The 17,018-nt window shown below is 46.6% G+C and overlaps 1 protein-coding gene across 1 annotated transcript in view; it reads right to left on the bottom strand.

The window, feature by feature from the left end:
- LOC124041504 (cadherin-23-like) overlaps positions 1 to 17,018 on the bottom strand; it is a 640,482-nt gene that overhangs the window by 197,664 nt on the left and 425,800 nt on the right. Inside the window, 2 exon segments of the mRNA XM_046359178.1 lie at positions 5,975 to 6,212; positions 11,743 to 11,807. Of these exon segments, the coding sequence (XP_046215134.1) occupies positions 5,975 to 6,212; positions 11,743 to 11,807 (303 nt within the window).

The raw sequence follows: 17,018 nt of genomic DNA, 5'->3' as shown, positions 1-17,018 counted from the left end.
CCTGGTTCCTCGGTAGGTTTCTTCCTAGGTTTTAGCCTTTCTAGGGAGTTTTTCCTAGCCACCGTGCTTCTACACTTGCATTGCTTGCTGTTTGGGGTTTTTAGGCTGGGTTTCTGCACAGCACTTTGATATATCAGCTGATGTAAGAAGGGCTATATAAATACATTCATTTCACATGAATGAGACAGACAGTGAGTATGAGTATGGATGCCCAGATGCTACAGTACAGTGTTACAGTGTTGGAACCTGTGGATAAGACATCAGGCTGAGTACTGACTCAGTGTGTTATTGGACAGATTAGAACCAAAGCCCAGTGTTAATATTGGGTGAACACAGCAAACAGGGAACAGACAGAAATGTCTGTGTGTGTATGTGTGTGTGTGTGTGTCCAATTCTAGGATAATCGACACAACAATAACAGAACTACATCTGACATACATCTGATAAAGCATTAATCATGAGGCAGTGAGAGTCATTGGAGCTTCCTAGGGAATCAATATGGGTTGGACATGTTGACAAATGCTGACGTGGGAACATATGCAAAAATTGTATGATTATGTAGAGATTTTATTGGTAACTTCTCTCACTGGGAAGTGCTACTCTTGACTCTCTCAATTTAATTCAATTTTCTCTCTACATCTCTTTCTCTAACATGATCACCTTCGCTCTCCTCTCTCGCTCTCTCTTTCTATCTCTCACTCTATCTCTCTTCAAATACTTTATGATAAGGCATTCACTCTCCAACCAACTGAGAAGAGAAAAAGATAAACAAAGAGAAGGGAAAGAGGGAAGAAGATGGGTAAAAGAAGAAAGGTAGAGGAAAGGAGAGGCAGAAGCGTGGAAAAAGAGACTGTTGTAGAGAGAAAGAGACAAGGAGAGACAGTTCCCCCTTCCCCATAATTTCTCTCCCTCTGTTCCTTTCTCTTTTGGCTTCACACTACCCCTTCTTCTCTTGCTCTCTGTCTCTTTTTCCAGGGTGCGTTCTCATAGCATGTGCAGAACAGCTGGCAGGCATATTCACGGTCATTTTCAACCTCTCTTTTGCCCAGTATATAATCTCCACTTATGTCTTTTTGTCAAGCAAAACTTTTTGTGGAAGGTACTGCGCAGACCCCCTCGCTATACTTGTGCACATGACAGTATATCTTGATACTCTTACTCTTTCGCTCCACTTTACCTTCCTCTTTTAACTGCACAGTACCCCCCCCCTCTCTCTCTCATATTTCCTCCCTCCTTCTCTCCCTCCCTCCTTCCCTTCTTCTTTTGGCTTCAGTGTTTTCAGAGGCTTGGGAGTCCGGTCCTTGGCAAAACCAGAATTGCTGACACACTTTATGCTTGCTGGTTTCCCTTTTTCTCTTAGGCATCCTATTAATAACCAGTGTGTTTAAGGTTATATTTGTCTAATCAAACACAGCAAGTCGAGCGTTCAGTTCCCGCTCACACACACACACACACACACACACACACACACACACACACACACACACACACACACACACACACACACACACACACACACACACACACACACACACACACACACACACACACACACACACACACACACACACACACACACACACACACACACACATGGACACACGCAAGCACGCACACACACGGCAAATAAATCATGGCAGGAGACCCTGTGACATGCCAAGCAGTATAGAGCCAAGTCAGGATCAAATGGCCAATAATTGGCTTTGTAATGGCACCATATTCCCTATTTAGTGTACTCCATTTGACACTTGTCAAAAGGAGTGCACTATATAGGGGATAGGGTGCCATTTGGGAAGCAAGCTTTCTCTCCAGGGGGGTTAAGAGGAAACGCAGAGCCATCAGTTACTATTACACCCCCTGACCTCTGACCTAACTGGAAACCTGACTAATAGGGGGCTGTAGAGAGATGGAGGTATAGCAGGTCTAACAGGAAGACAGAGTGGATAGCAGAGAGGGTGATGCAGAGAGAGGTGTGTAACACACACAGTGACCCACGTGTGTGTGTGTGTGAGAAAGTACATATGCATGCACAGCTATTGCTCGCCTGAGGTAGAGTATCTCATGATAAGCTGTAGACCACACTATCTACCTAGTGAGTTTTCATCTGTATTTTTCATAGCTGTTCACATACCACCACAGTCAGAGGCTGGCACTAAGACAGCATTGAATTAGCTGTATTCCACCATAAGCAAACAAGAAAATGCTCACCCAGAGGCGGGGGTCCTAGTAGCTGGGGAATTTAAAGCAGGGAAACTTAAATACGTTTTACCAAATTTCTCTGGACCACCTAAACTCCACACACAGATGCATACAATCTCTCCCTCACCCTCCATTTGGCAAATCTGACTATAGTTCTATCCTCCTGATTCCTGCTTACAAGCAAAAATGACAGCAGGAAGCACCAGTGACTAGATCGATAAAAAAGTGGTCAGATGAAGCAGATGAAATCCCGCTATGCCCTCTGATGAACCATCAAACAGGCAAACCGTCAATACAGGACTAAGATGGAATCATACTAGACCAGATCTGACGCTCGTCAGAGAGTGACCTCAAAAAAAAATCTGAATGGTGTGTCCTCAAGGTTTCGCCTGCTAAATAAGTTATCTTATACTCACAGACACGATTCAAACAATTTTAGAAACTTCAGAGTGTTTTCTATTAAAATCTACTGATAATATATTATCTTCTGGGGATGAGTAAGCAGTTGAATTTGGGCATGCATTTCCTCTGGACGTGAAAATACTGCCCCCTGTCACCAAGAAGTTAAACAGGTCAACATTCACAAGGCCGCAGTGCCAGACGGATTACCAGACGTGTACTGCGAGTATGCGCTGAACAACTGGCAAGTGTCTTCACTGACATTTTCAACCTCTCCCTGTCTGAGTATGTTATACCAACATGTTTTAAGCAGACCACCATAATTCCTGTGCCCAAGAACACTAAGGTAACTGGCCTAAATGACTAATGACCCATAGCACTCACGTCTGTAGCCATGAAGTGCTTTGAAAGGCTGGCCATGGCTCACATCAACACCATTATCCCAGAAACCCTAGACCCAATCCAAATTGCACACCGCCCCAACAGATCCACAGATGATGCAATCTCTATTGCACTCCACACTGCCCTTTCCCACCTGGACAAAAGGAACACCTATGTGAGAATGCTATTCATTGACTACAGCTCAGTAGTCAACACAATAATGCCCTCAAAATTCATCACTAAGCTAAGGACCCTGGGACTAAACACGTCGCACTGCAACTGGTTCCTGGGCTTCCTGACAGGTCTGATAGGTAACAACACATCCGCCCCTCAGGCGTGCGTGCTCAGTCCCCTCCTTTACTCCCTTTTCACTCATGACTGAACGGACTCCAACACCTTCGTTGAATTTGCCGACAACACAGTGGTAGGCCTGATCACCGACAATGAAAATACAGTCTTTAGGGAGGATGTCAGAGACATGGCCGTGTGGTGCCAGGACAACAACCTATCCCTCAACGTGATCAAGACAAAGGAGATGATTGTGGATGACATGAAAAAGAGGACGGAGCATAGCCCCATTCTCATCGAAGGGGCTGCAGTGGAGCAGGTTGAGAGCTTCAAGTTCCTTGGTGTCCACATCACCAACAAACGAACATAGTCCAAGCATGCCAAGATTGTCGTGAAGAGGGCACGACGAAACCTATTCCCCCTCAGGAGACTGAAAAGATTTGGCATGGGTCCTCAGATCCTCAAAACGTTCTGCAGCTGCACCATCGAGAGCATGACTGGTTCCATCACTGCCTGGTATGGCAACTGCTCAGCCTCCGACCGCAAGGCACTACAGAGGGTAGTGCGAACGGCCCAGTGTAATACTGGGGCCAAGCTTCCAGGACCTCTATACCAGGCAGTGTCAGAGGATGGCCCTAAAAATTGTCAAAGACTCCAGCCACCCTGGTCATAGACTGTTCTCTCTCTTACCGCACGGCAAGCGGTATAAGTCTAGGTCGAAGAGTCTTCTAAACAGCTTCTACCCATAAGTCATAAGACTCCTGAACATCTAATCAAATGGCTACCCAGAGTATTTGGATTGCTCCCCCCTCCCCCTTTACTCCGCTGCTCCTCTCTGATGTGGTCATCTATGCATAGTCACTTCAATAACACTACCGACATGTACATACTACCTCAACTAACCGGTGCTCCCGTACCGGCCCCCGTACCTCTGTACCCCCCTGTATATAGTCGAACTATTGTTGTTTTACTCCTGCTCTTTCATTACTTGTTACTTTTTGTCAGGATTTGGCCAGGGTTGTTCCGGTTTTTGGTCACTAGATGCCCCCATTGTGCCTTTTGACCTTTTGTTTTCCCTTGATCCCCATTATTATTTGCACCTGTGCCTCGTTTCCCCTGATTGTATTTAAACCCTTTGTTTTCCTCTGTTCTTTGCTCTGTGTTTGTATGTTAGCACCCAGCCCTAGTACTCTGTGAGCTCTTGTTGATCCCGGTGGACTCTCTTGTGGAGTTCTGTTTTTTGTTCTTGTTTGTTTGTTTTTTGAGTATCTTTTGAGGCTTTTTGTGCTGTGCCTTCCACCTTGTGGATTTGCCTTTTTGTCTTGGAGGATTGCCTTTGTTCTTGTGGAATTCCTTTTGAGGTTGTGGAGTTACATGTTTTCCTGAAGAACTTCACTTTTTACTTCATTAAATACACCATCTCAAGTACTGCTGTGTCTGCCTCATCTTCTGGGTTCTGCTGACTATTCGTGGCTCAGTTGGTTTTGTGACTGTTTCTCACTCCGGAGACCCGGGTTCGTAACCGGGTCCTGACACTTTTATCTCTTATTCTTGTCCTTATTTTTTGAAATTGTGTTGTTGGTTGGGGGCTCATATGAAAGCATTTCACTGTAAGGTCCACACCTGTTGTATTCGGCGTATGTGACTAATACAATTGGATTTGATGTGTACATGCACACATGCAGGCAGCCACCCATGCACGCACACACACACACCAATACAAACACAAAGACAAACACACATGCACACAGACACAGACAACTTAAACTGTAAGTAAAATTGAAGAGGGCAATCAGCATGGGTGAAAGATTAAGAAATAATTGACATCAAAGGCAAAGTCAACTTGATATGGAGCTCAAGAGGTATCCTTTGGTATCACAACCTAAACCTCGTCCCATCATGAAGTGCTTTGAAATGCTGGTTATGGCACACATCAACTCCATCCCAGACACCCTGGACCCATTCCAATTTGCATACCGCCCCAACAGATCCATAGACAACGTAATCTCAATTGCGCTCTACACTGCCCTCACCCACCTAGATAAGAAGCATACCTACGTGAGAATTATGTTTATTATCTACAGCTCAGCTTTTAACACCATAGTCCCCTCCAAGGTTGTCACCAAGACTGGGACCCTGGGACTGAAAACCTCCCTCTGCAACTGGATCCTGGACTTTCTGATAGGCCGACCCCAGGTGGTGAGGGTAGGCAACATCACCTCCGCCACACTGACTCTCAACACAGGGGCCCCACAGGGGTGTGTGCTTAGTCCCTTCCTGTACTCCCTGTTCACCAATGACTACATGGCCAGGCATGACGCCAAAACCATCATCAAGTTTGCTGACGACACGACAGTGGGAGGCCTGATCACTGGCGATGATGAGACAGCCTAAAGGGAGGAGATCAGTGACCTTGAAGTGTGGTGCCAGGACAACAACCTCTCCCTCACCGTCAGTAAGACCAACAAGATGATCGTGGACTACAGGAAATGGGGGGGGTGAGCATGCCCTCATCCACATCGACGGGGCTGCATTGAAGTGGGTCGACAGCTTCTAGTTCCTTGGTGTCCAAATCACTAAGGACTTAAATTAGTCCACACACAAGCAACGTTCTTCTGCCCTGGTGTGTGTGCGTATTTCTGTCTGTCTGTCTGTCTGTCTGTCTGTCTGTCTGTCTGTCTGTGTTTGTGTGTGTGTTCTAACTTACCCTGACTCGGGCCACCTGCTGTGTGGTCTGTTCATTCTCTCTCAGTGAACCCATGTAGACCTCCTTCTGAAAGAGTGGTGTGTTGTCGTTGACATCCAGCACGTTGACCCTCAGCCTGCCCGTGGTCTCTTCTCCACCCCCATCCCGGGCCAGCACGGTCAGGGTGAACCGACGCATCAGCTCGTAGTCCAGATTTCCCCTCAGACTCACCCATCCCGTCTCAGCGTCCAACAAAAACCTGGGTGTGGGGCATGTGACAGGACAATAAGAAACTCCAGCATTCAACAGATGAGACTATTTCATTAGAATACTTTTTAATCATGCATATTGTCATGTTTTGTCATTTATTATCTTGTCTTGTCCCTGTGCTTCCCATTCTATTCGTTTCCCTCTGCTGGTCTTATTAGGTTCTTTCCCTCTTTCTATCCCTCTCTCTCCCCCTCCCTCTCTCACTCTCTCGCTCTCTCTTCTCTCTATCGTTCCGTTCCTGCTCCCAGCTGTTCCTATTCCCCTAATCAATCATTTAGTCTTCCCACACCTGTTCCCGATCCTTTCCCCTGATTAGAGTCCCTATTTCTTCCTTTGTGTTCCGTTCCTGTCCTGTCGGTTCCTTGTCTAGAATTCACCGTGCTGTGTTTGTGTATCGCCCTGTCGTGTCGTGTTTTCCTCAGATGCTGCGTGGTGAGCAGGTGTCTGAGTCTGTCTGGTTCAAGTGCCTTCCCGAGGCAACCTGCTGTTCACCTGCTGTTCAAGATCGAGTCTCCAGTTTGTCCTCGTCATTTCGAGTGAAAGTTGTGTTTTTTGTTTGTATTTACTTTACTGGATTAAAGACTCTGTTTTCGCCAAGTCGCTTTTGGGTCCTCTTTCACCTGCATGACAGAAGGAACCGACCAAGGAATGGACCCAGCGACTTCAGACGCTCGTTACACTGCCGTCGAGATCCAAGGAGCCATGCTCGGCAGACACGAGCAGGAATTGTCTGCTGCTCGCCATGCCGTGGAGAACCTGGCCGCTCAGGTTTCCGACCTCTCTGGACAGTTCCAGAGTCTACGTCTCGTGCCACCTGTTACTTCCTGGCCTGCCGAGCCTCCAGAACCTAGGGTTAATAACCCACCTTGCTACTCCGGGCAGCCCACTGAGTGTCGCTCCTTTCTCACGCAGTGTGAGATTGTGTTCTCTCTCCAACCCAACACATACTCTAGAGAGAGAGCTCGGGTTGCTTACGTCATTTCACTCCTTACTGGCCGGGCTCGAGAATGGGGCACAGCTATCTGGGAGGCAAGGGCTGATTGCTCTAACAAGTTCCAGAACTTTAAAGAGGAGATGATTCGGGTTTTTGACCGTTCAGTTTTTGGTAGGGAGGCTTCTAGGGCCCTGGCTTCCTTATGCCAAGGTGAACGGTCCATAACGGATTATTCTATTGAGTTTCGCACTCTTGCTGCCTCTAGTGAGTGGAACGAGCCGGCGCTGCTCGCTCGTTTTCTGGAGGGACTCCACGCAGTGGTTAAGGATGAGATTCTCTCCCGGGAGGTTCCTTCAGATGTGGACTCTTTGATTGCTCTCGCCATCCGCATAGAACGACGGGTAGATCTTCGTCACCGGGCTCGTGGAAGAGAGCTCGCATCAACGGTGTTTCCCTGCTCCGCATCGCAACCATCTCCCTCCTCTGGCTCAGAGTCTGAGCCCATGCAGCTGGGAGGGATTCGCATCTCGACTAAGGAGAGGGAACGGAGGATCACCAACCGCCTGTGCCTCTATTGCGGAGTTGCTGGACATTTTGTTAATTCATGTCCAGTAAAAGCCAGAGCTCATCTGTAAGCGGAGGGCTACAGGTGAGCGCAACTACTCAAGTCTCTCCATCAAAATCCTGTACTACTTTGTCGGTCCATCTACGCTGGACCGGTTCGGGTGCTACATGTAGTGCCTTGATAGACTCTGGGGCTGAGGGTTGTTTCATGGACGAAGCATGGGTTCGGAAACATGACATTCCTTTCAGAGAGTTAGAGAAGCCTACGCCCATGTTCGCCTTAGATGGTAGTCATCTTCCCAGTATCAGATTTGAGACACTACCTTTAACCCTCACAGTATCTGGTAACCACAGTGAGACTATTTCTTTTTTGATTTTTCGTTCACCGTTTACACCTGTTGTTTTGGGTCATCCCTGGCTAGTATGTCATAATCCTTCTATTAATTGGTCTAGTAATTCTATCCTATCCTGGAACGTTTCTTGTCATGTGAAGTGTTTAATGTCTGCCATCCCTCCCGTTTCTTCTGTCCCTACTTCTCAGGAGGAACCTGGCGATTTGACAGGAGTGCCGGAGGAATATCATGATCTGCGCACGGTCTTCAGTCGGTCCCGAGCCAACTCCCTTCCTCCTCACCGGTCGTATGATTGTAGTATTGATCTCCTTCCGGGGACCACTCCTCCTCGGGGTAGACTATACTCTCTGTCGGCTCCCGAACGTAAGGCTCTCGAGGATTATTTGTCTGTGTCTCTTGACGCCGGTACCATAGTGCCTTCTTCCTCTCCGGCCGGGGCGGGGTTCTTTTTTGTTAAGAAGAAGGACGGTACTCTGCGCCCCTGCGTGGATTATCGAGGGCTGAATGACATAACGGTTAAGAATCGTTATCCGCTTCCCCTTATGTCATCAGCCTTCGAGATTCTGCAGGGAGCCAGGTGCTTTACTAAGTTGGACCTTCGTAACGCTTACCATCTCGTGCGCATCAGAGAGGGGGACGAGTGGAAAACGGCGTTTAACACTCCGTTAGGGCATTTTGAGTACCGGGTTCTGCCGTTTGGTCTCGCCAATGCGCCAGCTGTTTTTCAGGCATTAGTTAATGATGTTCTGAGAGACATGCTGAACATCTTTGTTTTTGTCTATCTTGACGATATCCTGATTTTTTCTCCGTCACTCGAGATTCATGTTCAGCACGTTCGACGTGTTCTACAGCGCCTTTTAGAGAATTGTCTCTACGTAAAGTCTGAGAAGTGCTCTTTTCATGTCTCCTCCGTTACTTTTCTCGGTTCCGTTATTTCCGCTGAAGGCATTCAGATGGATTCCGCTAAGGTCCAAGCTGTCAGTGATTGGCCCGTTCCAAGGTCACGTGTCGAGTTGCAGCGCTTTTTAGGTTTCGCTAATTTCTATCGGCGTTTCATTCGTAATTTCGGTCAAGTTGCTGCCCCTCTCACAGCTCTTACTTCTGTCAAGACGTGTTTTAAGTGGTCCGGTTCCGCCCAGGGAGCTTTTGATCTTCTAAAAGAACGTTTTACGTCCGCTCCTATCCTCGTTACTCCTGACGTCACTAGACAATTCATTGTCGAGGTTGACGCTTCAGAGGTAGGCGTGGGAGCCATTCTATCCCAGCGCTTCCAGTCTGACGATAAGGTTCATCCTTGCGCTTATTTTTCTCATCGCCTGTCGCCATCTGAGCGCAACTATGATGTGGGTAACCGTGAACTGCTCGCCATCCGCTTAGCCCTAGGCGAATGGCGACAGTGGTTGGAGGGGGCGACCGTTCCTTTGTCGTTTGGACAGACCATAAGAACCTTGAGTACATCCGTTCTGCCAAACGACTTAATGCCCGTCAAGCTCGTTGGGCGTTGTTTTTCGCTCGTTTCGAGTTTGTGATTTCTTACCGTCCGGGTAGCAAGAACACCAAGCCTGATGCCTTATCCCGTCTGTTTAGTTCTTCTGTGGCTTCTACTGATCCCGAGGGGATTCTTCCTTATGGGCGTGTTGTCGGGTTAACAGTCTGGGGAATTGAAAGACAGGTTAAGCAAGCACTCACGCACACTGCGTCGCCGCGCGCTTGTCCTAGTAACCTCCTTTTCGTTCCTGTTTCCACTCGTCTGGCTGTTCTTCAGTGGGCTCACTCTGCCAAGTTAGCTGGTCATCCCGGTGTTCGAGGCACTCTTGCGTCTATTCGCCAGCGCTTTTGGTGGCCGACTCAGGAGCGTGACACGCGCCGTTTCGTGGCTGCTTGTTCGGACTGCGCGCAGACTAAGTCGGGTAACTCTCCTCCTGCCGGTCGTCTCAGACCGCTCCCCATTCCTTCTCGACCATGGTCTCACATCGCCCTAGACTTCATTACCGGTCTGCCTTTGTCTGCGGGGAAGACTGTGATTCTTACGGTTGTCGATAGGTTCTCTAAGGCGGCACATTTCATTCCCCTCGCTAAACTTCCTTCCGCTAAGGAGACGGCACAAATCATTATCGAGAATGTATTCAGAATTCATGGCCTCCCGTTAGACGCCGTTTCAGACAGAGGCCCGCAATTCACGTCACAGTTTTGGAGGGAGTTCTGTCGTTTGATTGGTGCGTCCGTCAGTCTCTCTTCCGGGTTTCATCCCCAGTCTAACGGTCAAGCAGAGAGGGCCAATCAGACGATTGGTCGCATACTACGCAGCCTTTCTTTCAGAAACCCTGCGTCTTGGGCAGAACAGCTCCCCTGGGCAGAATACGCTCACAATTCGCTTCCTTCGTCTGCTACCGGGTTATCTCCGTTTCAGAGTAGTCTGGGTTACCAGCCTCCTCTGTTCTCATCCCAGCTTGCCGAGTCCAGCGTTCCCTCCGCTCAAGCGTTTGTCCAACGTTGTGAGCGCACCTGGAGGAGGGTGAGGTCTGCACTTTGCCGTTACAGGGCACAGACTGTGAGAGCCGCCAATAAACGCAGGATTAAGAGTCCAAGGTATTGTTGCGGCCAGAGAGTGTGGCTTTCCACTCGCAACCTTCCTCTTACGACAGCTTCTCGTAAGTTGACTCCGCGGTTCATTGGTCCGTTCCGTGTCTCCCAGGTCGTCAATCCTGTCGCTGTGCGACTGCTTCTTCCGCGACATCTTCGTCGCGTCCATCCTGTCTTCCATGTCTCCTGTGTCAAGCCCTTTCTTCGCACCCCCGTTCGTCTTCCCTCCCCCCTCCCGTCCTTGTCGAGAGCGCACCTATTTACAAGGTACATAAGATCATGGACATGCGTTCTCGGGGACGGGGTCACCAATACTTAGTGGATTGGGAGGGTTACGGTCCTGAGGAGAGGAGTTGGGTTCCGTCTCGGGACGTGCTGGACCGTTCACTCATTGATGATTTCCTCCGTTGCCGCCAGGATTCCTCCTCGAGTGCGCCAGGAGGCGCTCGGTGAGTGGGGGGTACTGTCATGTTTTGTCATTTATTATCTTGTCTTGTCCCTGTGCTTCCCATTCTATTCGTTTCCCTCTGCTGGTCTTATTAGGTTCTTTCCCTCTTTCTATCCCTCTCTCTCCCCTCCCTCTCTCACTCTCTCGCTCTCTCTTCTCTCTATCGTTCCGTTCCTGCTCCCAGCTGTTCCTATTCCCTAATCAATCATTTAGTCTTCCCACACCTGTTCCCGATCCTTTCCCCTGATTAGAGTCCCTATTTCTTCCTTTGTGTTCCGTTCCTGTCCTGTCGGTTCCTTGTCTAGAATTCACCGTGCTGTGTTTGTGTATCGCCCTGTCGTGTCGTGTTTTCCTCAGATGCTGCGTGGTGAGCAGGTGTCTGAGTCTGTCTGGTTCAAGTGCCTTCCCGAGGCAACCTGCTGTTCACCTGCTGTTCAAGATCGAGTCTCCAGTTTGTCCTCGTCATTTCGAGTGAAAGTTGTGTTTTTTGTTTGTATTTACTTTACTGGATTAAAGACTCTGTTTTCGCCAAGTCGCTTTTGGGTCCTCTTTCACCTGCATGACACATATTGATTGAGAAAAGGTGGGACAGTTAATTTATATGGTGTCTTAGTCAGTGTATTTAGGTGTGTCTTACTGGTCAGGCTCGTCACTGAAGTAGTACCGCACGGCTCCAAATGTGCCAAAGTCACCGTCTATGGCCTGAGGAGAGGGGTGAAAATTTAATTATTTAATGTTTGTATGTGTGTATGTAGATTTTAGCGAGAGGAAAGGGGCAAAGTACCAGCAGTCTTTGGGTGACAGTGACACTGTACAGTACACCATTTAAAAATCCTAGGCTGAATCCAAAATGGCACCCTATACCCTATATAGTGCACTACTTTTGGCCAGAGCCCAATATGGCATAGTGGAGCGCTATAAATGGAATGGGGTGCCATTAGACTGTGGTATTGTATTCCCTTAAAACAAGTTGAAGAACAATAAATAAAGTGCAAATCACATTCTGGTGAAGCAGCTGTGAATGCAATAAAATACATAAAACATCAGAATAAAAATAGCATGGTTTAGTTTGGTCATCCTTCCCTGACTGATATCTGTATTCTTTAAAGCTACAGTCTCGAGGCTGTAAACGCTGCCAAAGGTGCTTCAACAAAGTACTGATTAAGGGTTTGAATATTTATTTAAGTGTGATATTTCAGTTGTTTTGCCTTGAAATTATGGGGTATTGTGTGTAGATTGATGAGGGGAAAAAACTATTTAATACGTTTTAGAATAGGGCTGTAATGTAATAAATTCAAGGGGTCTGAAAACCTTCCGAATGCACTGTGGCTGAGGGATGGGGCTAAGAAATGTAACCTCTATCCAATTCATAGACAGCGCTCTAGATGCAGTCCATGACATCCACATGATAGTTTTAAACAAATTTGGAAGCTATACACTGTTTCTTTACATGTAAACAATGGATTAATAAAATCATATTTTTTGGCAATAGAGTAAGAAATGTGTGCTTAGCTCATGAGACATGAATAAGTTATATTCTTCAAGATTCAATGGGTATATATTTAAGGCCCAATGCAGCCGTTATTATATCAATATCAAATAATTTTGTGTAACAAATCAAATCAAATTTTATTGTTCACATACACATGGTTAGCAGATGTTAATGCGAGTATAGCGAAATGCTTGTACTTTTAGTTCCAACAGTGCAGTAATATCTAACAAGTACTCTAACAGTTCCCCAACAACTACCTAATACACACAGATCTAAAGGGGTGAATGAAAATATGTACATATAAGTATGTGGATGAGCAATGGCTGAGCGGCATAGCCAAGGTGCAAAAGATGGTATAAAATACAAGTGAAATGAGTAATGTAAGATATGTACACATTATTAAAGTGGCATTACTTAAAGTGCCATGGTTTAAAGTAACTAGTGATCCATTTTTTTAAGTGGCCAGTGATTGGGTCTCAATGTAGGCAGCAGCCTCTCTGAGTTAGTGATTGCTGTTTAGCAGTCTGATGGCTTTGAGGTAGAAGCTGTGTTTTAGTCTCTCGGTCCCAGCATTGATGCACCTGTACTGAACTTGCCTTCTGGATGGTAACGGTGTGAACAGGCAGTGGCTCGGGTGGTGGTTGTCCTTTTTTTTGGCCTTCCTGTCACATCGGGTGCTGTAGGTGTCATGGGGGGCAGGTAGTTTGCCCCCGGTGATGTATTCTGCAGACCGCACAACCCTCTGGCGAGCCTTGCGGTTGAGGGCGGTGCAGTTGCCGTACCAGACTGTGATACAGCCTGACAGCATGCCCTCGATTGTGCATCTGTATAAGTTTGTCAGAGTTTTGGGTTAGAAGCCAATTTCTTCATCCTCCTGAGGTTGAAGAGACTCTGTTGCACCTTCTTCACCACACTGTCTGTGTGGGTGGACCATTTCAGTTTGTCTGTGATGTGTATGCAGAGGAAAATATAAACTTTCAACCTTCTCCACTGTCCCTTCGATGTGGATAGTGGGTGCTCCCTCTGCTGTTTTCTGAAGTCCACGATGATCTCCTTTAATTTGTTGATGTTGACTGAGAGGTTGTTTTCCTGACACCACACTCTGTGTGCCCTCACCTCCTCCCTGTAGGCTGTCTCATCGTTGTTGGTAATCAAGCCAACTACTCTTGTGTCATCTGCAAACTTGATGATTGAGTTGGAGGCATACGTGGCCACGCCGTCGTGGGTGAACAGGGAGTACAGGAGGGGGCTGAGCACGCACACTTGTGGGGCCCCAGGGTTGAGGATCAGCGAAGGTGAAATGTTGTTTCCTACCTTCACCACCTGGGGACGGCCCAGGACCCAATTGCACAGGGCCTCCAGCTTGATGATGAGCTTGGAGCCTACTATGGTGTGCTATGGGGGTGAGCTGTAGTCAATGAACAGCATTCTTACATTCCTTTTGTCCAGATGGGATATGGCAGTGTGCAGTAAAATGGCGATTGCGTTGTCTGCGGACCTGTTGGGGCGGTATGCAAGGTGATATGATCCTTGACTAGTCTCTCAAAGTACTTCATGAGGACAGAAGTGAGTGCTACCGGGCGGTAGTCATTTAGTTCAGTTATATTTGCCTTCTTGGGTACAGGAACAATGGCAGCCAGGGGCGAAAGGTAGCCTAGAGGTTAGAGCGTTGGGTCACTAACCGAAAGGTTGCTGGATTGAATCCTCAAGCTGACAAGGTAAAAATGTGTCGTTCTGCCACTGAACAGCAGTTAACCCACTGATCCCCGGTAGGCTGTCATTGTAAATAAGAATTTGTTCTTAAACTGACTTACCTAGTCAAATAAAGGTTCAATAAAACATGTCATATAATAATCTTGAAGCATGTGGGTCAACAGACTGGGATAGGGAGCAATTGAATATGTCCGTAAACTGGTCTACGTATGCTCTAAAAACGCGGCTTGGGCCAGCAGCCTTGCGGTTGTTAACACGTTTAAATGTTTTACTCACTGCGGCCATGGAGAAGGGGGGAGGCTCAGTCCTAGTTAGCGGGCCACGATGATGGCACTGTATTCTCAAAGTGGGAAATGAAGGTGTTTAAGTTTGTCTAGAAGCGTGACGTCGGTGCCCGTGATGTGGCTGGTTTTCTTTCTGTAGTTCATGATTTCCTGTAGACCCTGCCACATATGTCTTCTGTCTGAGCTGTTGAATTGCCACTCCACCTTGTCCCTGTTCCGGCATTCTGCTTGTTTGATTGCCTTGCTGAGGGAATAACTACACTGTTTATATTCAGGCATATTCCTAGACCTCTTTTCATAGTTAAATGCGGTGGTTTGCTCATTCAGTTTCAATGCCACCAGCCATCCAGGTAGGGTAGGTAGGTTAGGGTAGGTTTTAATAGTCACAGTGGGTCACAGTTAATAGTCACAGTGGGTCACAGTGGGTAGAACATGTCCAACGCACTTTCATAAACTCCCTCACCGAGTCAGCATATAGGGTCGATCTTGTTCTCTGAGGCTAATCAGAACATTTTCCAGTCCGCGTGATCGAAACAATCGTAAAGCGTGGCTTCCGGTTGGTCAGAACAGCGTTGAATGGTTCTCGTCACTGGTACATCCCGTTTCAGTTTCTGCCTATAGGAGCAAGATGGCTTCGTGGTTGGACTTGCCAAAAGGAGGGTGGAGGAGGGCTTTGCATGCATCGCGGAAGTTAGAGTAGCAGTGCTCGAGTGTATTACCCCTGTGCGTAGTGTAATCAATATGGGTAGCCTTTTTCTCAAATATTTTTTTGTTAACTTCTTGAGTGTAGGGGGCAGGATTTTCATTTTTGGCAACAAAAAAAACGTACCCAACTGCCTATTTCTCAGGCCCAGAAAGTAGAATATGCACATAATTGTCAGATTATGATAGAAAACACTCTAAAGTTTCCAAAACTGTCAAAAAATTGTCTGTGAGTATAACAGAACTGATATTGCAGGCGAAAACCTGAGGAAAATCCAACAAGGAAGTGCTGTTTTTCCTGGAAGCTCTCTGTTCCATTGGATGCCTTGTCTATATTTAAAGGGATATCAACCAGATTCCTTTTCCTATGGCTTCCTTAAGGTTACAACAGTCTTTAGACATAGGTTCAGGCTTTTATTTTGAAAAATGAGCCAGAAAGATAACATTGCGTCAGTGGATAGCTGAGTGTTTGCAGAGTTTTACTTGCGCAACAGAGTGGCGCAGCCATTGTCTCTCCCTCTCCTATTGAAAAAGCTCCAGTCCCGGTTGATATATTATCGATTATATATTTGAAAAACAACCTGAGGATTGATTATAAAAAACGTTCGACATGTTTCTGTGGACATTACGGATACTATTTGGAATTTTTGTCTGACCGCTCGAGCCTGTGGATTGCTGAACATAACGTGCCAAACAAATGGGGGTATTTTGGAAATAAAAACAATCTTTATGGAACAAAAGGAACATTTATTGTGTAACTGGGAGTCTCGTGAATGCAAACATCCAAAGATTATCAAACACAATTGTGTTTTATAAATGGAGCCATGTTTCCGTGAAACAGAGAATGTTACAATATCTGATGTCTCTCTGGTCGTATACTTGGGAGCGGTGGGCGATGTGCACGACTACGGAGCCTGACCAGGAGGCCACTCTGTTTGCCCCTTTTGCGGCGCCATTGTTTTGGGTCGACTACTGGGATTAGATCCATTGTCCTGGGTTGTGGTCCGAACAGAGGATCCAGTTCTGGAAAGTCATTTTTCTGGTCGTAATGTTAGTAATTTGAAGTTGCTCTTATATCCAATAGTTCTTCCTGGCTGTAAGTAATAAGACTTAAGATTTCCTGGGATAACAATGTAACAAGAAACACATAAAAAAACGAAATACTGCATAGTCTCCTAAGAACTCGAAGCGAGGCGACCAATTCTGTCAGCGTCATCTTGCATTTTAAGTATCTATTAAGTATCTCACTGTAAAAGATTTTCATAACAGTGGGTAAAAGCAGCTTTTAGTAAAAAACTATTTCTCAAGCAAGAATCTTACTACGACTGTCTGGAAGTGGTCTGAGTTGGTAGGGAGAAACTAAAAACTAGCATAGAGGTTTGGAACTCTCATTTTTATTTGTTTATTAACCAATTAACCTTATTTAAACCCGCCCATGCAAACCTGCTGATTAGAAGGTCTTGTGCATATTGTACTTTCAAGGAGCAACTATCAAGAAATAAAACAGATTTTTTTTAAATCACACTTTACACAGTGTTAGTTTCATCAGCTGTTGTACAATAAGATATAAAACACGGGAAAAACATAATTTTGACTGCACTGGGCCTTGAAATAACCACTGAACAGGTTCTCAGATGCCAGATATGAAATGATTCACAGCTGTGATTGCTGCCAAACTTCTTCTCATCAAACTACTGTCATGGCCGCCGAGGCACTGTCCCT

This window comes from Oncorhynchus gorbuscha, linkage group LG08 (assembly GCF_021184085.1).
Source record: "Oncorhynchus gorbuscha isolate QuinsamMale2020 ecotype Even-year linkage group LG08, OgorEven_v1.0, whole genome shotgun sequence".
Lineage (NCBI taxonomy): Eukaryota > Metazoa > Chordata > Actinopteri > Salmoniformes > Salmonidae > Oncorhynchus > Oncorhynchus gorbuscha.
The sequence above is the reverse complement of the archived record's forward strand: the minus strand, read 5'-3'. Positions and strand labels throughout refer to the sequence as shown.